At 36.3% G+C, this 20,798-nt stretch overlaps 1 protein-coding gene and 1 long non-coding RNA gene across 2 annotated transcripts; one reads left to right on the forward strand and one right to left on the reverse strand.

The window, feature by feature from the left end:
* Positions 1–10,117: 10,117 nt before the first annotated feature.
* LOC145807995 (pentatricopeptide repeat-containing protein At4g38010-like) lies at positions 10,118–20,281 on the reverse strand. The gene is made up of 7 exons (XM_082907213.1): positions 17,674–20,281; positions 16,525–17,388; positions 14,383–14,511; positions 12,463–12,624; positions 12,299–12,367; positions 10,627–11,175; positions 10,118–10,496 (listed from the first exon to the last, which is right to left on the reverse strand). Exons 1-6 carry the CDS (start codon positions 18,199–18,201, stop codon positions 11,089–11,091), a joined length of 1,839 nt encoding a protein of 612 aa, XP_082763339.1. The 5' UTR covers positions 18,202–20,281; the 3' UTR covers positions 10,118–10,496; positions 10,627–11,088.
* Positions 11,097–12,291, forward strand: LOC145807996 (uncharacterized). The gene is made up of 3 exons (XR_014351454.1): positions 11,097–11,235; positions 11,332–12,038; positions 12,115–12,291. It is a non-coding gene; the product is annotated as an uncharacterized LOC145807996 (long non-coding RNA).
* Positions 20,282–20,798: the final 517 nt, after the last annotated feature.

Consider the following 20,798-nt stretch of genomic DNA (forward strand, 5'->3'; position numbering starts at 1 on the left):
ATCCCATCAACCTTCAGGCCTCTCAGGACCCCTCAGATTGTTGGAAGCTCTTTGTTGGAGAAATATGGAAACTTTTTGTTGATGGAGCCTCGAACCGTCACGGTGCCGGGCTAGGTATAGTTTTGATTTCGCCAGACGAGCTGACTATCGAACATTCTATCACCCTCGAATTCCCCGCCTCAAACAACGAGGCTGAGTACGAAGCGCTTTTGGCCGGGCTCAAGAGCGCGCTTCAGATGCACACATCCGATCTCATGGTTTACAGTGATTCCCAACTTGTGGTTAACCAAGTTTCTGGGGTTTACGAAGCAAGGGATGACAGAATGATGAAGTACCAAGCTCTGGTCAGAAACCACATCAAGCGATTCCAGGCAATAAGGGTCAACAGATTGGCCGAGAAGAAAACGGCCGAGCAGATGAATTGGCCGGCCTTGCTTCCATGGTCGATAACACATCTCCCAACCCTCTCCTGATTGAATTCCTTTCGCGGCCCAGCATTGAGGAAACCGGGTAGATAAAAGTACTCTGCGCCGTGCTAGGTCCGTCATGGATGGACCCTATTATCCTCTTTCTCAGAGACCGGACCCTTTCAGCTGAGAAGAAGGAAACACATAAAGTCCGAGTGAAGTCAGAGCGGTTTTGGCTCTCTCCGTCAGGCGCTTTATACAAAAAGCCTTTTACCGGTCCTTATCTAAAGTGTGTGCACCCGAGCAGCGTGGACGCCTTCATATACGAAATTCATGAAGGCATTTGTGGCAGCCACATAGGGGGCAGATCTTTGGCCTACCGAGCTATTTCGCAAGGCTACTGGTGGCCATGCATGCAAGCCGACGTGCAGAACTATGTTCGCAAGTGTGAGAAGTGCCAGAAGTTTGCCCACCAAATTCACCAACCGGCTAGATAACTTCTTCCCCTCACCAGCCCTTGGCCCTTTGCGATGTGGGGGCTCGATATAGTGGGGCCACTCCCAACTGCACCAGGCAACCGGAAATTCTTCATCGCGGCCACAGACTACTTCACCAAATGGGTTGAAGCAAAGCCTTTGGCAACAATCAAGGAGAAAGACGTCAAGCGGTTTGTCTGGCAGAATGTGGTAACACGGTTTGGCGTCCCAAAAATTCTGATCTCTGATAACGGCACCCAATTTGACGGTCGCCTATTCAGAGGATTTTGTGAAGACTTGAAGATTGAATTGTACAACTCTACCCCGGCTTACCCCCAGTCTAATGGTCAAGCCGAAGCATCAAACAAGACCATCCTTGATGGGTTGAAGAAGAGGCTTGAGAAAGCCAAGGGAAAATGGGCCGAGGAACTCCACAACGTCCTTTGGGCATACCGAACAACCCCGTGGTGATCTACCGGGGAAACACCTTTTGCTTTGGCTTATGGCATGGAGGCGGTCATACCCTTGGAAGTTGGAATGCCCACCCTCAGAAGTGAAAGTTTTGAGCCCGAGCTGAACGCCGCAGCCATTGCCCTGGAATTGGACCTCGTGGAAGAACGCCGGGAAAAGGCTCTCATCCATGTGGCCGCCTACCAACAAGAGCTCTCAAGGAAATACAACAAAACGGTGCACCCCAGACCGTTCAAAGTAAGTGACTGGGTCTTGAGAAAGATCATGGGCAATACCCTGGTGCCAGGTGAAGGCAAACTATGGGCAAACTGGGAAGGACCCTACAAAATAATCGGTCTGGTGGGCAAGGGGGCATACCTCTTGGAGGACCTGGAAGGCAGAGGAATACCTCGGCCATGGAATGCGGCCAACCTCAAACTGTACTATTTTTAGCTTTTGTTTTCTTTTTGTGCAAAGGAATTTTTTGCCTTACACTTTAGAATGTAATATTCTTTTTGTCAATATATAGAAGTGTCTCATCTTTGCCTTAGCATTCTGATTGTTGTTTTTCAATTTTGAGATTCTCAACCGTGATGTTTTACTCCGGTTGATTTTGAGATTAAAACCGAGATGATTTACTCTGGTTCATTGAGTTGATGATTTTCTCAACTTTTTAGTTTAAAACCGAGATGTTTTACTCCGGTTAATTGAGTTGATGATTTGCGCAAACTTTTAGATTCTCAACCGAGATGTTAACTCCGGTTGAATGAGTTGATGTTTTGCTCAACTTTTAGATGTTCAACCGAGATGATTTACTCCGGCTCATTGAGTTGATGATTTGCTCAACTTTTTAGTTTAAAACCAAGATGATTTACTCTGGTTCATTGAGTTGATGATTTGCTCAACTTTTTAGTTTAAAACTGTGATGTTTTACTCCGGTTAATTGAGTTGATGATTTGCGCAAACTTTTAAATTCTCTACCGAGATGTTAACTCCGGTTGAATGAGTTGATGTTTTGCTCAACTTTTAGATGCTCAACCGAGATGTTTTATTCCGGTTAATTGAGTTGATGATTTGTGCAACTTTTAGATTCTCAACCGAGATGTTAACTCCGGTTGAATGAGTTGATGTTTTGCTCAACTTTTAGATGCTAAACCGAGATGTTTTATTCCGGTTAATTGATTTGATGATTTGCTCAACTTTTAGTTTAAAACCGTGATGTTTTACTCCGGTTAAATATAGTTGATGGTTTGCTCAACTTTTAGTTAAAAACTAAGATGTTTTATTCCGGTCAAAGGAGTTGATGATTTATTCAAATTCGTGACTTCAACCGCGATGTTACTCAAGCTGGCTAGTCTTGCCGAGGTCTTTTGTTCGGTTGAAGCTATTTCGCTTGAAGACCGTACAAACACTTGAAGGAAATTGAGTTTTTTCATTGATGAAAAAATAAGTACAAATGGTGGGGCACTTAGCCCGGTTACATGTTCAGGCAAAAAGAGAAAGAAAACTAAACAAGGGGAGAAAGATCAGTGAATTCGTCCCCGGTTGGCTCCAGGTCGATTGTTGCTGTTTGGTCTTGGGCGGCGGGCTGCTCTGGACGATTCTCTTGTTGAGCATTATCCTCGGCTTCTTTTTCTCCTCCTTCCTCGGCCTCAGCCTGCAATGCACTGAAGATATCGTTGGCGTATGGCACAAGATAAGTCGGCAAGAAGACAGCTGGAGGAGAGTCAAATATATCGGTCCCAAGTCCTTGGCCGAGCTGTTCACAAGCAGTCTTCCAACCCGCGTTGAAGTAGATATCTTGGGTGGCATGAACCTACTTTGTGTAGCTCTCCTCGGCCTCCTTGAAGCCGGCATTATTGGCGTCCTCCAGTTCCTTCTCCCTTGACTGTTTCAAGGCCTCCAGCTCGGCCTTTATTGCATCTCTTTCCTGCTCGGTGGCACCTAGCTAGCCGAGCAATTTGTTGTTGTCTGCATTTGCGATTTTAATTGGACTTCCCACTAGTCCCTCGGATTAGCCGGTCCAACGGAATACCAAAATAAATAAATAAAAGCTTAATTAATATACTTCAAAAATTGTTTTAGTTATGTCAATTAGCTATGAGTTGGATACTTTAGTATTGTATTACAGTTAGAGCTTAAGTGATTTCTAATAGGTCAAGTTTCTACACGAGTCTATTCTCTTACCTCTCGTCAATGTTATAGTATGAGTTAAGATATAATAGAAATAAAATAATACAGTAAATAAAAAAAGAGCGCTGCTAGTAGCATTTACCTAATTTCTTTGCACCCTCCAATTCTCACTTTTTTTTATTACAATTATATCCTAAAGTAAAATTATATTAAAGGACGACTTTTAATGGAACACCCACCCACCAAGTGAAAACAATTAGAATGACACTCTACAATATTGTACACTCACCTCCATCCCGATCTATACATATTCCTTACTAATCCAACCCTAATCGTATTCTTCTTTATCACCATCATAAACCCACGTATTCATCTTCAATGAAAAACATTTTAAACCACCTAATCAGTTAAGGTTTTGTTTGGTGGTTTCAAATGTGTTCGGTGTTCCAAATCAGTTAACGTTGCAAACAATCTTATTACATATTTCAAGTTTCTATATTCGTGGTCGTTTTCACCATTCGTTGATACTTATAGAACAATGAAGGAGGATGACAACAACTTTGATGAGGTTGGTGTTGCATTGGTAAGTTTATCTATTTGGATTTACGATTCTGGGTCATTTTTGGTTCAATACTAGTTTGCAAACTATTAAGGTTTTGTTCAATAATACAGTGCTAAACAGAAACATTTAGTTCAGTAATACAGTGCTAAACGTAAACATTTTGCTCGGCATTAGTATGCCGAATGGTTTCATTTTGTAAGATTTTCCCTCTATTTTTGTTTTTTCTGAAGGTTTTTCCCTCTAAAACCCTCTATATCGAGGGTTTTACCCCGAAATAAACGAAAAAATAATATGTAATAAGGACTTGGAGGTTGCTTGAGAGAAGAAGAAAGAGATCGTCGAAGAGATTTTCGACTGAGATACCGTCGTTCACGATGACAAGGAGAAAGAGACCATCGTTTATGAGAGAAGGAGAGAAGAGGGATAATCGATTCGTCTGTCAATCGTTTGTTGTTCTCAATCGTTTCTCAATCGTTCATCGTTTACTAAGAGAAGAAGAAGAGATGGTGTGCAAAATTACGTGAGTATGCACTTAAGTGTGATAATATTATGAATACAGGTAAAATTGGTGTTAAGTGGAGTGTTTAAAGAAATCTTATTAAAAAATAGGATTTAAGGTGAGAGTTCAAAGAAATGAGGGGTCCAAAGAAATTAAATAAGTGCTAATAACAACCCTCTAAAGAAAAAGTCAAGTCTCCCCCTTCCTTTTTTACCCCTCCTCTGTGTTAGCTATAGTTAGAATAGTTAGAACATCTCTAATGGGATGGTTAAAAATTTGTTAAAGTGTGTTATATAATAAAAGAAAAATGCTTGAGACCTCTAATTAGAGGTACCACTAGTGATGTGGCAGTGGGTGGGACCCACTGCCACATCAGTGCTGTGTCTTGGGTTTTTTTTTTTTTTTTTTTTTTTTTTTTTTTTTTTATCTTTTTTACCTCATTAGAGGTGTGTTTAGAGTCTCTAAATTAGAGCTCAATTTTGTGTCAAGTGTTTGTTAATTTAGAGAGTGAGTGAATAATGTGTGTTGAAGTATCTTATGTAAGTAGGGTTTACTTGCGTGTGTATAAATATGTAAATATATATATATATATATATATAATATTATAAATAAAAAAATGATTATAATATTTGGAAAAGTGTGTTATTGATTGGTCTCTCGCTCCGTTTGTTTTGATGTAAACTATTTTTGTGAAAAATGTTTTACTTATTTTTTTGTTACTTGGTTCAACAAAAAGCAAGTAAAATATTTTTTAAAAAAAATATTTTTACATTATTTTCTCAAGAATGACTTTTAAAATTTTCGTAAGTTAATTTTTACAAAGTTATCGCTCACTTACTACCTTTTCAATACATTTAGCCTTTTCAAATACATATTTTAGCTAACTAAAAAATCATAAATGACATTTTATTGAATCAAAATTTATCTATTAGGCAATAAAATATTTTTATTTCAAGTGTCAATCAAACATCAAAAAATTAAAAAAAAAATTCTGTGTAAAATTAATTTATAAAAAAATATTTTTTTATATAAAATTTTTTACGTCTAAATAAACGAAGTTTTGACAAGCTCATTGGAGTATGTTATTGAATCCCACAAGTTATTAGAGAGTCAGTGGAGATGTTCTTAACATTTTAAGTAGAGGTTATTTTGGAAATTATTGTTTCAGTTGATATTTTGACTTTTGATAAAAATATATGTAAAAAAGTAAAAAATAAAAAATAAAAAATAAAAAATTAATTTTTTAATAATAATTTTTCCGACAATTTAACAATTTTAATTTACACCAAAAAAGTAGTGTGATATTTTTTTTTAACACAAATTGTATATTAGAGGAATAATTTACACCCAAACAAAAAAAAAAAAAAAAGTGTTGGCAGGAATCTCAAAAGAATTATTAAAAATTTTACACTATTTATATGAGTGTAGAACCTACATTGCATGATCCCAGGGGCGGAGGTAGTATAGGCCGGGGGTCATGTTCCCCCCTCTCCTAAGTTTTGCAAATTTTTTTTTTTTGTTTTTTTTTGTTATTGTCATGTATATAATGTATTTTCTTTTTTTTCTTAACATATTCTTTGGCTAATGATTTATTATTGTTCACAATAAGTAGTTATTTTGATACTTTGGAAATATTATGTGGTATTATTTATGTAATAGTTTAAATCAATAGTATAGCAAAAAAATATTGTAGATTGGATATAACGAATTCATTATTTTCAAATAGTTGACATACAGTGTGATTTGTGATTTTCTATGCTTTGAGCATCACGTAGCTCTAAGACTGTTTAATAATTTTCATTCAAAACACATCATTTATAAGCAATATATATCATCTCTTTAATATTTTTCTGTTAAATAAAAATTAAATAGAATATATAATAATTTATGCTATAATTGATGTGTTTTTATTTTTAAAAATTAGGAATTTTGATCTATAATTTTGTGTTAAAATTGCAAACTTACATCATCATCCCATACCGAGTTATTCTACACTATTATAAAATTTTGATTTGTTCTTATTAATAATGAATATGTAATTTTTTATGTTTAAATTTATCTCATAAAATGATAATTATCTTAATGTTACTTATGAATTTTTTAGATAAAAAATTATAATTAATAAATGTCCCTTCAACCTAATTTTCTAACTCCACCCCTGTATGAACCCAACATCCATATGATAATTAGTTTTTGGCAAAATTTTTAAGGCCACTGACATTTTTAGACCATCATAATTTTCAAAATTTGTTGGTGGGTCCTATGCCTGCCAAAAACAAAAAGTGATATTTTGAAATTCTTAAATGTACTCAAGCAAAAGGTTAAAAATAATTTTTATTATATATATATATATAGGTAGGTTATTTTGAGAAGATGGTTAAAAGTAGATTTTTTGACTTTTTTTTTTTTTTTTTTGAAAAAACATATAGAAAATGTAAGAGATGATGCGATCCAAAATGAGTTAAAAATTGAGAAGTGACTTTTAACCCACTTTTGAATTGATAATATAATATAATTTTTTGTGTGTGTGTGTACATAATTTGATATTTTTTTTTATTTGCAGAAAAATAGATTATTTTGATGAATAAAATGCTACAAACGATACAACAAAATTATATCAATATAAGGGAGGAAGAAAAATAAAGTAGCCATCGTTTCTAAATAGTACATCCCAATAACTAATCCAAAGCCCAAAACCCCAAAGCATAGATGCAACTCAACAGGTTGAGACAAGTTGAAAGCCTATTCAACCCAAGTCTAGATCCTCTAGATTAATCCCCTCCCCCCCCCCCCCCACCAAAAAAAAAAAGAAGCAATAATGCAAAAACAACAACACATGATGAAGAGAGAGAGAGGAGACCACGAGTACATCATCAACCCTGCTCTCGTTGGCTAGTGGCCACCTTTCCTCCACCCTTACAGACCGTCACCAGTCACTCCCACCTTTCCTCCGATCACCCATTGCATTCCACCATCTTCTTTCTTCTTCTCATCTTCCTCCAAAACCCTAGATCTAGCCCACCACTGAGAGATCAAACCCAACTTTACCACCATCGATGGCTAGAGATGGTGGGAGATGGGTAGCCACTGGTGGAAGGGTCGAATTCCTTCTGATTCACTGGTGTCGGTGGTGGTGACTAAGAGTGTTCAAAAAAGTCGGTGGAATTGGTAAATCGATCCAACTCAGTCCAAACCGTCAATTCAGTCTAATTTTTTTAGTTGCTGTTCTAGTTCTTGTTTTGAAAATGGTGTAACCGTACAATTTGGTTCGATTCTCAGTTCCAAGACTTTGGTTGTAGTTCCGAACTCAACAGGACCGTAAAATATTTGTTTGTTATTTTTTTTATTTTTATATAAAAATTACAGTTCGATTTCGGTTCTAATTTTTCTGTAACTGTAAGAAATGGCTCGGTTCTTAATTTACTCTAAAACCGGACCAATCTGATTCATTTACACCCTAGTAATGACGTCTTTTTTTTTTTTTGTGAAACCCATAGCCGGCAAATTCTACCGACCCACCCCTCTTCCCTTCCCCCATTTGTAGTGCCACCACTACTTGACCACTCGTCTCCAACAAAATGGAAGGGTGTAGCGTGATAGAGATCACAAAGGCTGCCGAAATTCACTCACACAAGCTTGGGTCGCTCAACATAGATCTGGGTCCTTGCCGTTTTGCCGTGGGTCTCGCCGTTCGATCGTGTGTCTCATCTTTCACCTTGGGTTTTGTGTTGTTTGTCGTGAGTCTACGTCATTCTACTAGAGCTAGATCGCGGGGGGATTGTTAGTAAGAGTCCGGATTCTCGACCGTTTCCAGCAGCCCCCAAAACGACGTCGTTTTGGGGGCAAATTTTCAAAAAAAAAAAAAACGCAGAGGAAGAGAGGGAGGAAGGAGAGGAAGAGGGAGGAAGGAGGAGGGAGGAGGAGGAGGAGGAGGAGGAGGATGAGGAGGAGGAAGGGAAGGGCCGGACTGGAGGGGGCCATAACCAGTGGGGGAGGAGGAGGAGGCGGAGGCGGGGCCGGAGGCGGAGGCGGAGGCGGGGCCGGAGGCGGAGGCGACGGCGGTGCAGCTGCTGCGACGGGCTACGATGGCGAGCTTGCAGCCTCCTTCCTCCTCCTTCCTCCCTCTTCTCCCTCTCCCCTCCCCTTTGGTTTCTGTTCGAAGAGAGAGAAAGCAAGAACGAAGAAGAAGAAAAGAAAAAACAAAAAACCCCCAAAACGACGTCGTTTTGGGGGGCTGCCGGGTAGGGCGGCCGAGGATCCGAATACTTGCTAGTAAGAGATTTGTGAAGAGAAGGAAGAGAGATATCTCTTTGTTTTTATTTATTATTATTTTTATTTTTATTTTTGCATTAAGTAAAACAAAATCATTTTGACCAAAATGACATCGTTTCAATAAATTGTAGGAAAATTCTAGAGAGAACTCTAAAAATCCTAATGCATTCAAGCCTAGCCCAAGTTCTATGAAGAGTAGTTCAAACCTGCCCAAGCCCAACTTACAATCCAAATTTGTCTACTCAAGTCCAAATTGAGCTAAGCTGGAGTTATCCGAATTGTACATAGATTCGAGATTTTAATTTTTAGGTTGATTAATTTATTAAAATTAGACTCTATTAACATTTTTTTTTTGATAAAAAAGTAAATAATTTATATAATATGAGAGAGATGGAGAGGAGAGAGATAAGAATTAAAGAACCGATGCCCCATTGCAATGGTTTGTAATTTAATATACAAAATAAATATGATCTAATGATCTAAATTATTTTAACATCAATAATTTATATGTATATTTAAGTATTTGATATATTTATATATATATATATATATATAAATATAATTCGGGCTTCAAATTATCTAGTGTCTTTGTCCAAGTCAATTCAAATTTAATTCATGTTTCTAAATTTCTGCCCAAACTCTTATCGAACATAAACGTATATTGCCTTTGTCCTAAAATTTTTTTGGATTGACCTTGAGTTGCTCTAAGTTGAGCCCACTCAATTACACTTCTAAATCAAACAACCAACACAAGAAGCCAATATCAGACCAAACAAATGACAACAATGCAAAACTCCAAATAAACAATAGACAACTCCATTACTTTAGCCTTCAAAGCACCAACACAATAACTCTACAAAGAAGTGGCAACAAACCAGACCCATCAGGAACCCCAAAGAGAATGGCAACAAGAGGCCCAAATTCCATATCATCAACAACCCAAGGCCAAATATCAAGGTATCGACTTCCAAATTAGTAACAACAAATTGAGACTATTGAATCCTATGAGCGAGAGTAGATACAAAATGTGAGATTAAAAAGAAGTTTTAACCAATTTATTAAATTATATAATTGATAAGATTTTGTCAATCTTTCCTTATAATCCTTAGTCAATCCAAACATAAAATATGATATACAATTCAAAAGAATTAATAGTCCCAAAACTACCAATAGTAAAAATATTAATCACATCTAATCCAGTCCACTCAAATAAACATAATCATAACTATACAACCAGTAAAGTAAAGGCAATAAAGCTTGATATGCAACACTAGAAACTTAGAACCCATGAGGACTATATGAAATTAATATAGAATTTATTAATTACATATATTGAAAGGTTGAGTTCATTACGGTCTTGAAGAGTGAAGGGTAGGGTCACCTAATTAGGTTTAAAGTGTCTTGATTGTATGTGAATGTATGAATTAATTGTTAGTCTTAGATGTATCTAAAAATCACTATATAATGTGACGTGATCATTTGAGGATGTACAAGGAACAAGAAGAAATTTAGAAGTAAAACTTAGTTAAGTTCTTAAAAGATATTTGCGCCTCTCAAGAGCTCTATATGGCCTTTGGGTCGTAGATCTCCACAATCTCTAGTTTATCTTCTTCACACACACGTCATATTGAGTTTTATGTATGGCTTGTTAGTGTCCATCATATCATGTTTGCTTCTAGAAATTCATGATGAATTTCCTAGACAAAACAGAACAGTATTATTTTTAACATAGTATGAATAAATTTTTCCAGTCTGGATATCTCCAAAGAAACCCTAATGTATAGATTTTTCTTGTACATGTTTTACTTGAATGTTTACAGAAATTACCTTGGTGACATCTTCTTCTGAGTATATAAACCAAGATGTCAACATGTGCTTTTCAACTTTCATAATTATCCTGCAAAAACCACAAAATCAAAGACACTAAATAAATACACAAAAGAAATCTTTTTGTAGGTAGTGAGGATGAAATGTATCTGATGATTTTATTCAAGTTGGTGCATAAGGGTGATTGGGGGCAAATTAAGCACTTCCTTGAGTTATACCCTGATGCACTGAATGCCAAAATTGCATTATACGGCGGGACAGCCCTCCACATTGCAGCCGTAGCTGGACACGTAAAGATTGTGGAGGAGTTGGTCAATATGACAAGTGTAGAAGATTTGACACTTCAAAGTGATTACGGTGAAACAGCTCTTTCTCTTGCTGCCGCATGTGGAATCACAAGTGTTGCCAAGCCTTTGGTGAGAAAGAATCATGACTTGCTAGGGATTAAAAATATTAATAATGTCATCCCAGTTGTTGTGGCTGCTCAATTCGGCCATACAGATATGGTACATTTTCTTTACTATATGACTCAAGAGGAAGACCTAGATCCTGAAACAAGCAGCCAAGGTGCTAAGCTTCTTATTACTTGTATCGTTGCCCAAATATATGGTAATAAAATTTAAATTCTCATTAATATTTAGCAAAAAATTAACTAGCAAGTAGTTTTACTGATTCCCTTAAACGTATGTGTTTGCAATACAATAGATATTGCTTTGGATCTGGTACTACGGTTCCCAGAATTGGCTACTCGCGTATGGGAGGGACATACTGGTGGAACACTAAATACATTGGCTACTAGAAACTCAGCATTCCCTAGTGGAACTCAATTGGTGTGTTGGAAAAAATGGATCTACTCATGTGGGTACTTTTATTCACTCAACTAAACTTTTATTCTCGGTCTACTAGTTTACAGGTTCCATCTAAACCCCTTATACTGGGGAAAGACAACCCAAACTTTGAATTTAATTCAGATAAAAGAGAGAAAATAACAAATTTCATTGTGCATGGGTATATGTTAGTGAATAGTATTTATCCAATAAGAACAAAAATGATTTCAAACAAATTTAGCAGTTCAAATTATAGACCTGAAATCATTAGTTTTATTATTTTGAATTCCCCCCCTCCCTTTGATTATGAATATATTTGAAAGCACTGCTGACAAAGTCCTTTGTTGAAAGGCATGCCGGTACATTCATCTCGTGTCTCCAACATTCACAGAGACATCGAAGCATATCCTGGAATAGATACTTACCATGAAAATATCATTAAACGAGGCATATTTAGAATATCATAAGGATCGTACATTTTGAAAAATGTGATTATCTTTTGGAGAACACAAGATTCTAATGGTTGTATGCTTGCAGCACTCCGTCATTCGTATGGACTAGTATGGGATCTCCTAAAACTCCTAGGTATATGAAGAGTACATTCACTTCAATCCTCTTTTGAATTTTTTTATGTAGGTCTTTAACTTTGTTTTGATTGCAGTCCCCTACATCAAGCATATATATGTCATAAAATTAAAACATGCTCAAGTCCTTGAGTTGTTGGACTGCATTTCCCAACATATATCAGCTTTGAATCATTCACAAATAAAGGATACAGAATTATTTCAAGCAGTATTCAATGCTATTAAGCATGGGAATGTGGAGTTTGTCAAAGAGATCCTCACAGCATATCCTGATATCATATGGATTTTTGATGAGGACCAGCGCAACATATTTTTATATGCAGTTCTGCACTGGCAAGAAAAGATTTTCAGCCTTTTACATAAAATGGGGCCGAAAAAGAACATAATAGCAACTAGCTTGGACAAAGATGGCAACAACATCTTACATCATGCGGCAATGCTATCACCTTCTTCTCATCTTGATGGCGTTTCTGGTGCAGTTTTGCAGATGCAGAGAGAGTTACAATGGTTTGAGGTGACCCACACACATTTTCCACATCTTTGAATCCTTTATTTTCTTTTTCTTTGGGTCTTGCAAAAAAATGTCCCTAGAGCACAAGAAAAAGACCAAAAAAATTAAAAAGCACGAGACACTTTTCACTAAATTCAATGCACCTTTTATTTTTATTTTTATTTTTATTTAAATAAACACACTTTTTAAAACATTTTTACCTATTTTCAAGACATTATTGACCTTAATCCCAATATTAAACAATGCCCCAAGGGCAATCTATAGCATTTGCCTTTTTCTGTTCTTATTTTTATTTGGGGGTTAAGTGTTAGTTGTGCCATCAAAATTGCAGGAAGTAAAGAAAGTTGTTCAACCAATGTATAGAGAAATGCAAAATAGGGATGGTATGACAGCTCATGCTTTGTTTGCTTCAGAGCACCAGAAACTGAGAATGGAAGGGGAGAAATGGATGAAGGAAGCATCAACATCGTGCACTGTTGTGGCTGCTCTTATTGCTACTGTTATGTTCACAGCAATCTTCACCATGCCAGGAGGTTATGATGGAACAACGGGGAATCCCTTGTACTTGCATCAAACTTCATTCATGGTTTTCATAGTATCAGATGCTTTGTCCTTGTTCGCTTCTTCTAGCTCAATACTGTTGTTCCTAGGAATCCTTAAATCACGCTACACTGAAGATGAATTCCTTATGTCCTTGCCAAGGAAACTGATAATGGGTATCGCTTCCCTTTTCTTCTCTATAGCGACCATGATGCTAACCTTTGGCACTACCATATTTATCTCCCTTCATGGCCGATTATCATGGATTTCCATTACTGTCATGTTGTTGTCTAGCATTCCAGTTATGGTTTTTGTATTTCCTCAAGTTCCACTGCTTTATGCTATTTTTGTTTCAACATATGGACCTGGCATCTTTAAAAAACCAAAAAATGGTTAGTTTTGAAGTGTTTCCCTTTATGAATATTCCTAATAATCGACTATGAGTGTATTAGATTGAGAGTATGAACAAGAAAATTTTAGGCACGTAATGTCATTTTTATTAGATTTTTACTTTTGTCTTGTATTTGACGTATTTATTTAGTTTGTTCTTGAGTTGTTTGTGCCATCACACATGCCTTTTACTTCCCAAGTAAAATCAGATGTGTGTTAGTGATGCCAATTTGTGGACAAAAGCACTTGAATTTAATCTCTATTACTGGGACTTTAAAGTCAGCAACAAAATTGAGATACAAGCAGTCAAAGCAGTGCCTGATGCACATGGGCCCATTGAGCAGAATTTGGGTTCACTTGAGCAGGTTGTACATGCACTTATATATGCTTTCATCAGTTATATCCAAAAAGCTGATCTTCATCAGCTTGATGGCCACTTGGACTAAAATCAATGTTTTCTTATGTATTTTTGTTCATTCATGCTTTGAATACTCTGTCGAATTGGGTTTTGATCATCCTAGGTATAAACAGAAATCTAGCAGGAAACCAAAACAAGCTCAGAAAAATTACAAAGAGGCCTTGTGTTGCAGAGCTAAAAATTGATCAATATCTGAGCTTATTTATTTATTAAACTACTTTCATGAGTTGGTGATCGTCTAAGTAGATACTAGAGATTTCATATCAAGAAGTTAGTAAACCGGTGATTCAAGAACTGGAGGAACGGTATACATGGATTTAGCATGATCACTTAGGTCCATTGATTGAAGATCAAACAGGGCATATACCAGTGTATTCTTTCAAAGAAAAAACAAACACGAAAGATGTGATACATATGTGCTCCTATATTGAGATTCTAAACAGTGTTTATATGGGAAAATGTGGCAGTGAGATATGATATACTAACCATATTTTCTTGTAGACGTAAACACTGGACGACGAAGGATTGTGAACACTTGGGTTGAGTCTTAGAGCTGTTACACTTCGTGTGTACCTTCGCATGAGGAGAAACACGCCTTCTCACAAACCAGCTTTTCTGTCAGCAATTTGTTGTGTTAGTTTGCATGCTTTGAACTCGCATGTTTATTATTTTATTGGTTTAATTTTGTATGCATAGTTTCTAATTATAGTAGATGTTCTAACAGGACAGATCAGGTGTATTACACCTGTCAAATCTACTACAAAATTTCTCCACATTAGCTCCTCAAACTAGCCGTTTAGCATAAAGAGTTAGCTGAGTGAGTTAAATTCTAGCTTAGATCCCATTTTTGAACAAGGACAAGGACCAATTTGGCAGTGTGTATGGGTTGCCAGATTGCCCTGGATGAACTGAGGATGAAATATGAGTCAAGCAGTCAGCTAATGTCACTTTGATGGACAAGGAAAGATAAGTGATTTCGGAATAATTTATATTGAAGAGGGCATCTTTGAAATTTTGCCACAAAAAGTATTATTCCAGGATAAAGTGGTTTTGACTGCTACGATTTTAGTGGAAATGGCCTGAAATATGGCTCTTCCTGAATAGCATGAACAACAGTAGAACTCATCGCATGCACTTCTCAATCTCACAAATTATCACAGGCTATATGTTCCCTACCAACATTAGCTACTCTTAAATTACAAGTTTTGCATAACTGTGAATGAATCTTCCCCCTTACACCAATCAAATATGTTGGATCATTTTAATGATTTTTTTCACTTCTCATTACAAGCATAGTCAATGACTAATTTCATTGAATCCTGTAGTTCAATAACCCCTAGATTCTTAGTATTGCAAGCATATCAATAACAGATGCCCTGTCTTCCTCGAGGTTTGGAGAAAATACAATTAGTAAGTAAGAAAATATGTTTGCAATACTAAGAAAATACAGTTACTAGTTTTTCTCTATAAGAGTTGTGTTCGGAGAAAATAAACATAGCCCCACACTTCTAAGATAATTACACCTGCCTCCCTCGAGTTGCAATTCACATAACACTTAGGTCCTTTTCCATCAATAATTCGTGAGTCATATGGATGCAAAGATGATGTCATCATATCTTTTCTACTGAAATATATATTTACATGTTTATTTAAGTGTCTATCCATCATCTGCATTAGTTTTGATCACTTTAACCTTACTAAAAGGAGGATTGTGTAATTATGCCAAACTTGTGGAGCTAATGGTATTTTTTCTCAAACCTCAGGGGAGGTTGGTGTAATTTACCCTAAACTTTACAAGCTTAACTGATAGATGTGGCATGCAATAATAAAATTTTAATTTTCAAATTGGGACTCACTAAAATGATATGATAGAAACAACTCATGTAAGTAAGAAAAATTTGCAAAATTTATTAGTTTGTATAGCATTACTTGTATAGGAAAAACTAGGAGCAGAGTAAGAATATTGATAGCTTATCTGCCATCAAGAAGAAATGTAAGAATATTGGCTAATGTTAGTTTTTCCCATTTAACCCTTCATTTTCTTTTTCCTTTGCAAATCCCTTTACTAATCCCAGAAGGAACTAGACCATTCTATGGAACCAAAATTGCAACAAGATGTGAATGCAGTATTTTAACATTGTTGGTAGTAGATTTTTTTGCTATTCTGAAACATTAGCTACCAACCAACCTACTTCTGTATAAAATATTAAAATGGTTGAACTATCCCAGGAGATAATAGAGACCAACTGACTTACATAGTTTTTCTATCAAAGTTAGGTTTTACTAGACTTTGGCAAACATTTTAGTGTCCTTGAATTGGCACGAATGATGTCTCCATACCACATTGCAAGCTGTAAAAAGTAACTACTAAAAATTAGACAACAATTTTATGATCCAGCATCTTCACTAAAACTTCTCGTAATTGAGAAATGGGCACAACATATTAACAGGACATTTTATTATGCTTGATTGCTATTATGATCAAATGAACAAATGAATCTGCAATTCGTTTGTTTGTTTTTTTTCCTGACAATCTTAATATATATTTGCTGTGCTACAATTTAAAATTACAAGAACAATGCATAATATTTCATTGCATTTGCAACATACTTATCCAAGATGTCATACCTCTGATGCATCAGCTTCAAACCAGCTACATCCAGCCTTCTTCTTCAACCCCATAGTTCTCATCACGTCTCGAACCGCATTAACATCTTCCCACCTCCTGGAGCTAGCATATGTGTTAGATAACAAAGCATAAGTTCCAATGCTCACACCTTTAGTGGTAGGAAGACAACGGCTGATTTGCCGAAACATCTCCTCATTCCCATGAATTCTGCAAGCATTAAGGAGTGCTCCCCAAACCGTTCCATCTGCTTCCACAGGCATTTTTTTTATGAAAGCCTCTGCTTCCTTCAAGAGCCCTGCTTGACCATACATATCAACAATGCAAGCAAAATGCTGCACTTGGGGCTCAATTCTATAAACATCAGTCATGGCTTTGAAGAACATCAATCCTTGATCAATCATCCTCCCATGACTGCAAGCTGATATCAAGCCAATAAAGGTTACATCATCAAGAGGTACTCTGTGAATTAACATTAGTGAGAAGAGCGGCAAAGCATGCACACCAAGGCCATTCATGGCCATTCTGCTAATAATAGTACTCCATGACACTATATCCTTATACATAAGCATGTTAAACACCTGAATTGCCATACCCATATTGCCACACTTAGCATACATGTTAATCAAAGCATTCCCCACATTGCCATCCACCATAAGATCATGTCGAGTGCTCACATACTCGTGCACCCATCGACCCAAACTCAAGGCACAAAGAGAAGAACATGCCGACAATACATTTACCATAGTGGCCTCATTAGGTTCAGCTTCTCTTCTTAGTAACATATCCTGAAAAATCCCAACTGCCTCCTCACAAAATCCTGTGTGTGCAAAACCACCCACCATTGCAGTCCAAGAAACCAAGGCCTTGTTTGGTTTGTTTTTCAGAAAAAAATTTGGGAAAAATTCTCTACAAACAAATTTTCAAGAGTAATCAAACCAAACAAATTTTTTCCAAAAAAATCTCAAAATTTTGTTTGGTTACCTACTTTCCAAAATCACTTTCTCTCTCACACACATCAAATCAATCACTTTTTTTAAAACTCTCTCCCCAAAACAATTTTTTAAAACCATTTCTAAAAAAAAGCAAACCAAACAAGTTTTCGTATTTTTTATCTCAAAAACTACTCTACAAAGTAACACAAACCAAACACACTCCACATCTCTCTTAGGCATTCTCACAAACAGATAATGAGCACTCCTTAAAGACCAACATTTTACATAAAAATCCAATACTGCATTATCCAAAATGATATTATCTTCAGTCAAATTCTTTAAACAATATCCATGAATAGCTTTACCAAGCTTAACAGCTCTTATGCTAGAAAATGCAGAGATAACACTAACAAGTGTAGTAGCATTAGGCTCAACGTCCATGGACAAAAACTTAACAATGGCTTCTGATTCAAAGCCACGCTTGTAAAGCCCAGAAACAATCGATGTCCATGAAACAATATCAGGGTCAAGAATGGCATCAAAGTCTCTGCAAGCATCAACGATGTGATTTTCAAGGACATATAAGTGAATTAAGCTGTTTTGGATGAAGATATCAGAAAAATGACCAATTTTGATGACACGGGCATGGATTTCAAGACCCTTTTGGAGAGCATGCAGTGAGGAACCAGCCTTGAGGGCATGAGTGAAGGTGAAGTGGCTATGGGAAGAAGGGTGGTGCAGCATAGGGTTGAGCAAGGAATCCGTGAAATCCGTAATCTGATCCAGTCTAGTCCAATCCGATAGGTTTGGATTGATTTTTTGAATCCGTGGTTCGATTCCGGATTGAGGAATTAAAAATCCGTAGTCCACGGATTGGTTCTGGATTGAACCTCACGGTTCCGGATTGGAACCGATCCGGACCGTATACAAATAGTCTATATTTTTATTATACATCCTCTCCCATAGTATCTTCTCTTATTCTATATAAAACTTAAACTCAAACCTAAATTCGTATAATAATTTCTTTTATTACTTTTGTTTGTTAGTTTTTAGTTTTAATTTGTAATAGTCTAAATACTTATGGTGAAACCAGTTTTCTTATGGTTGTTTAAATTTTAAAACAGTATGTCGTTATTATAGAAAAACATGTTACTATTGTGAAACTAATATAGCGTTATGCTTATGTTTTTAAGAAATTAAAGTGTTAAATATATATATTTTTGTTATTTAATTATGTGAATCCGTGGTCCTAAACCGATCCAATCCGTGTTTAAATGGATTGGTTCGGATTGGTTCCAATTTTTTAAGAACCGTAGATAACGAATTGGTCCTGATTTTACTCCAATCCGGTCCAATCCGGACCATGCTCACCCCTAGTGCAGCATTTGGTTGTAGAGAATGAGGGCATCTTGTGGGTTGGTTGAGCGTGTCTAGGAACCCAGAAGCAAGTTCAAGGTGTAGGGTGTGGTTGATTTCAGTATGTGGGCATGGATTTGGTTTAGTTGTTTCAGTATGAGAGTGGGACTCACAGACTTTATTATTGGCATATTCTATTTTTGAGTGATTTGATCCATCAGTCATGGGGCAAATTAATGTTGCATGGAGACATCAAAATCAAAATTTGATGGTTTATATTGGAAACAATAATGTTTAATTCACACAAAAAACACCCCCTAAATTATTTGAGCACAAAACAGACCCACGCTCCCCTCTCTCCCTCTCAATAAGACCTGCAGGCATAATTTGCAAGAAAACTAGGCACTTCAAAGACACAAGATTTGGAAGTATTCTATATCCTTACCATCTATATAATAAGACAGATGGGTTTTCCAAAATGTATAAAGGGCATGTTTGATTGGGTGGATTAGAGCATGGGATTGAGATTATTAATCCGTGGACCAAATTATCCTAGGTTTGTTTTAACATTTTGGTTTAGAATTATTAATCTAATGGATAATTAATCCAACAAATTTGTAGAATTATTAGTAATGGGGTAGGGGTGGGATTATTAATCCGATCCATATTAATCTAATTGGATAGTGAATACCACACTAATTTAATAGGATTATTAGTACTTCATTATTGAATAAACATGACCAAAATGTATTAGATATACATTTCATTTGAATGGCTGAGATAAATCCTAAATTTATATCAATGGTTCAGATCAATGATGGTTCCCGCCCACATATTTCACACCTGTAAAGAGTCCCACGTACCCACGTCTGCCCCGCCCCACACCTTCCCTCTCTATCTCTCGCTCACTCTCTGTTCTACTTCTTCTTGAACAGAACGAAAAAACGCATCCTCTCTATCACAACTGTTCTTCTTCTCACCCTTTAGAATCAGAAATTCCAATTTAAAGTTAATATTTAAATATGGATTTAGAACTCAACAACTTCTAAACATATTTTTCTGACCAATAGGCTTTTGTCAATCCAAAAATCTACCTACTGATATGAGCAACAAAAGAATCAGATCAGATACACACCGACGACGAACAGTTCTGATCATAGTCAATGCGGATCTGCTTCAACTTTCCGCATCTGCTTCAATCCGTAGGGAGAAGGCGGCAATGACACAAGACAACACTCATCGGAGTAGGTCTCAGACGGAGACCACACCAACAATGGCGGCGAGGCCATCGGCATCGATGATCGGATTTCACCATCGGAAGGAAGAGACGGTGGGCCCACGGCGAAGACGGTGGCGTGGGCTGAGACGGTGATGGAGGAGCTTGAGAGAGTAAGAGGGTTTTAGAGACACAGAAAAGGAAGAGAGATGGTTTTCAATGGTTCATCATTTCATTGAAATATTTCATTGCGTTGAATATATTAGAAACATGGGTAAAATTACATTTACCTCCATGAGGTTTTTGACAAATACAGGGACCTCCCCTGTAGTTTAAATAATTATAGTAATCTCCCCTATTTTACCTGATAATATCAAGATTCCTCTGCGGTCAAAAATCACTAAACGGTGTCACTTTCCTTCAGAAATTACTTTATTGCCCTTCCCTTTAAAAATATTAAAAAATATTTTTGGATTGGAGGATAAGTTTAGAGTGTTTGGAACAGTATTTTTAGATTTATTTTTTAAAAATATTAAAAAATGTTTTAAAAAAAATTATTTTTTATTTTAAATATATAATTTTTATTTAAATATTTTATTTTATTTTGTAAATATTTTAATTTTTTAATTTTAATATTTTAAACTCAAAACACAATTTCACACTCAAATCGTAACTAAACACATAACTCAAAACTCAATTCAAAAATTATTTTCAAACCTCATAACCAAACACATAACTCAACACTCCACACTACTTTCAAAACTCTACA

This window comes from Camellia sinensis, chromosome 14 (assembly GCF_055761805.1).
Source record: "Camellia sinensis isolate YWXY chromosome 14, ASM5576180v1, whole genome shotgun sequence".
NCBI lineage: Eukaryota > Viridiplantae > Streptophyta > Magnoliopsida > Ericales > Theaceae > Camellia > Camellia sinensis.

What these genes read in the sequence shown, in the direction of transcription:
- LOC145807995 (XM_082907213.1), bottom strand. Translation starts at nt 18,201, where the DNA reads ATGCTGCACCACCCTTCTTCCCATAGCCACTTCACCTTCACTCATGCC. An exon ending in TACGTCTACAAGAAAATATG is followed by an intron (nt 12,625 to 14,382) that starts GTTAGTATATCA and finishes CTTGTGCTCTAG; the next exon opens with GGACATTTTTTTGCAAGACC. An exon ending in TGATAGCATTGCCGCATGAT is followed by an intron (nt 12,368 to 12,462) that starts GTAAGATGTTGT and finishes TTTTCTTGCCAG; the next exon opens with TGCAGAACTGCATATAAAAA.